We start from the raw sequence: 3579 nt of genomic DNA, 5'->3' as shown, positions 1-3579 counted from the left end.
CGCGCTCCTCATACAGCTCAACATACGTGTCGCGGTGCTGCTGTATGAGCCGCGACGTACGCTCCATCCGCGATTTTAGGAGAGAACATTTCTCCTCCAACTGACGCAAAACAACATTTTTAACAGACATCCTAGTGGAACTACGACCAACTTGGAACTGACGACTGTAGTCATCTGTAGGGCCTAGGAGGAAAAGGAGGGACGAAGGAGAAAAATTTAGACTTGTGTTGATTATTGTTTGATACCGCACGTGTGCTCGTACACCCGATACCCGAACGAGCTGGCTGACGCGTTGTGCAGCGAAATGCTTGACGGATACTTTTTACGAGCGCGAGAGAGCATAACCTTTGACTCTCAAGTGCTCTTCGCAGGAAGTTGATATTGTTTAGTATCCACTTGTCGCCATGAGTCTTAGCAGGCGATATCTATACAGTGGTGATGAATCAGTGTGACAAAACAACTATACGTGTTTGATACTGCTTGCTGCTCGACGAACACTGGATACTTTTTTACGATTGTGTGTGAGAGAGAGAGAGAGAGAGAGAGAGAGAGAGAGAGAGAGAGAGAGAGAGAGAGAGCATGATCTTTGACTCCCGACTGCTCTAAGCGTGAACTTGATATTTTTAGTATCTATTCGGCGGCAAGAGTCTTTGCAGTCGATACCTATGCGCGGAAAAAATGGATCAGTGTGACAAAACAACGGTTCAGAGTAATCTCAAATGTAATTAACACGTGGATTCTCGGAGCCGTATACTTGATACTGCTTGTGTGAGAATCGCTATGGTCATCGCTTGCACAGGAAGTCGAATGCTATTAAATGTGATAGAGCATTGATTTTAGCCGCCTTGTATCGTGCGAGAATCGTCGACGGTATCATTATTTCAGATTGTTATGCATCTTGGACCCGTGAGAGCGTAGGTAATATAATACCTATGAATCAGTCGATCCTCTTACCGTTTAAGTGACATTCGACGAAATTTTGATACTCGCGAATGATAAAGCTGAGGCAAAACTTATCACAGGATGTTATTTTTTGCGTTTTATACTGTTGCGCGAGTCCACACATCCCCCCACTAGCAAGACTTTTTTTATACTATATAAACCCTACGTTGACCTCAGGAGTTCAGTAGTCATGAGAGTAGTTACATTAAATCGAGAGCTCGCAAGCATGTATAACGTAGCCGAGGAGTCTTTACGCACTGTAGTGCTTCGCATCGCGGGCAATCTTCAAGCAAATAGTGTTGTTAGACGCAGGTGTACAAGAAGCTGTTGTCTACGTGTGAAACGCATGGTTGCGTGCCAATTATGCCGCGAGTTTACACGTCTTTGACGATGCTGCGGGCCACGGAAAATTGCACAGCTTCATAGACTCATTTTAAAAAAATGCAACTTAGCTGTGCGATGCGCGGCAGAATTTTGTATGCAACACAATTTTGCGCATTCACCTGTGTTGACGCGGCTAATGACAGCATTCGAGGAGAATAATGTTGAGTACATGTTTATTGATTGCAATTTTTCTGCACTATATCGCGTTGTCATTAATAAAAATAAAACAGCGCTTGTACTTGGCAACGAGGTAAACGGTGCCACAGCTGATAGTGTCGTCTGCTGCTGCGGTTATAAGCTCAGTTTCATTCACTCGCGCGCGCATACACACATTCGTAATGCTGTGTCGTCTGCTCTTGCCGTAGAACGCGTCGACTGCTACGTATGACGCGTAGTGTTTTCAAGTCGTCTGCTTCAGCGCTAGGGAAATTAGCTTCTTACATCTGTCATATTACATAGCATGCGATGCGTATCTCTCTATCATTACAGTAATATAACGTATAATTATAAAATCAAAGAATATACATCCGCTATATTCTATGACAGTGAGAATACTTTTTTAAATGACTGTTTTTCTCGCTATACTTCTTGTTTTTTTTATTAAAAAATGTGTAATCAAATATCGGTTAATATTTTGTTTTAATTTATTCGACTTCAAAGAGATTTTAATATTCATGTGTTGTATGCATCACTACCTTCGAATACATATAACGTTTATTATAAAAAGTAAGCGCTGTATTTTTAACATAAAATTGTTTTACATTTCAGCATTAGAAAATTTATTAGCCGACATAACCTCTGATGAAGATGATGATGATATTACAGAATACACATCAAGTGAAAATGTTGAACATACGTCATCGGATGAAGGTGAGGAGGAGGCAGAGAGAGAGGCAAGTGAGACGGAGGATACAGCGCAAGCGGGGAATGCTGTAGCCGATGTACAGTTTGTCCCGGCTGAAATGGTGGCGGTGAGCGCTGCCGATGCACACGGAGAGGAGTTGCGGGTGGGGGAGAGCGAAGCCGGAAGGAGAGAAGCAGCAGCAGCGGTGGCTGCGGCGCCTGCAGCGGTGCGTCTTCAGGTGAATGAGGCGATGGAGGATGAAGGTGAAGCAGTAGAGAGAGCGCAGAATGACCACAATGCTAGAGCGGAAGAGGCTGAAGATGCACCTGCCAATAGGGATTCTCAGCGCATGGCTAATGTTGACCACCTTCTTGCCACATATACAGAGCCAACAGCTTCTGCTAATAATATTCTACAGCGCTTGATGGAGCGAGCAGCCGATGAAAGCGAAAATATTATTGAGTATGCGCAGCATCCATGTGTTAAAAGACGGCAACAAATCCTCGACTTTTTGACCCGGCCAGTAGAACCCGAAGAAATGCGGTACACAAGAAGAAGCGCTAGAGGATTGGTCACCGAGCATATTTTTAACTAGGGAAATCCAAGAGATCGTCAAATTAATGAACGTGAGTATTATGCTGTATTTAAATATACATTTTTCTTGAAATAAATTCTTATTTTTAAATATTATTTAAGTTATTCGACGTGGTCTCGAAGGATTTGCTAAGTACCCCAGGGCTTTGAAACAAGATATCATGCGTATCATGTATGTTCGAAGAGCACAAGAAATACGTTGGTTTTTCAATGCTTGTAAAGATAAAAATTCCATACTGTTAGACACTGAAAATTTACCTGAAGTGTTTAATCGCCTGGGACAGAGTTTTTCAGGACCACCAGAAGAATAATTAAAAAATAAGAAAGTGTAAAGTAGGGTATTCAAATATTTTGTATTCAATAAATTTTTTCAGAACATAATCACTCTGACGATTTATCTTGTTCTTCTTCTACAACCATTTTTCCCTTATCTACATCATCTTCGAACACCAATACTTCTGGAGAATCGCAGGATTACGAGGCCGATGAAAGTGATTTTTCTATTCAAGTTGGTACAGGACAAAGAAGAAGAATTGAAAATTCAAGCAGCAATAATGATGATTTGTCTGACTACGAACAAGAGGATAATCAGCCCAGTGAGGAGAATGAGGAGGCGGAGGAGTAGATCAACGAGGAGGATGAGGAGAGAGCGAAACAGACGATAATATGAATTATCAAGGAGTCGATGAGGAAGGAGATGAGGATATCCAGGCTCCTGGTAATCGTTTTGATATTTTCCAACAAAATTCGCATTATATATCTAAGTATAAAATAGAAGGTAGACGTATTGTGCTAAAAATAAGATCTCCACCGAA

The 3579-nt window shown here is 41.9% G+C and overlaps 1 protein-coding gene across 1 annotated transcript; it reads left to right on the top strand.

Annotated features, from left to right (window-relative positions):
• The first annotated feature begins 2018 nt into the window (after positions 1-2018).
• On the top strand, positions 2019-3145 carry LOC116416684. The gene is made up of 2 exons (XM_031925864.1): positions 2019-2796; positions 2867-3145. The coding sequence occupies exon 1, from the start codon at positions 2289-2291 to the stop codon at positions 2763-2765; it is 477 nt and encodes a 158-aa protein (XP_031781724.1). The 5' UTR covers positions 2019-2288; the 3' UTR covers positions 2766-2796; positions 2867-3145.
• Positions 3146-3579: the final 434 nt, after the last annotated feature.

This window comes from Nasonia vitripennis (genome assembly GCF_009193385.2).
Source record: "Nasonia vitripennis strain AsymCx chromosome 3 unlocalized genomic scaffold, Nvit_psr_1.1 chr3_random0005, whole genome shotgun sequence".
In the NCBI taxonomy this organism is placed as follows: Eukaryota; Metazoa; Arthropoda; class Insecta; order Hymenoptera; family Pteromalidae; genus Nasonia; species Nasonia vitripennis.
Note: the sequence above shows the minus strand (reverse complement) of the source record. Positions and strands in the feature narration are given on the sequence as shown.

Excerpts from the sequence above, each read along its gene's own strand:
- LOC116416684 (XM_031925864.1), top strand. The coding sequence starts at position 2,289 with ATGGTGGCGGTGAGCGCTGCCGATGCACACGGAGAGGAGTTGCGGGTG.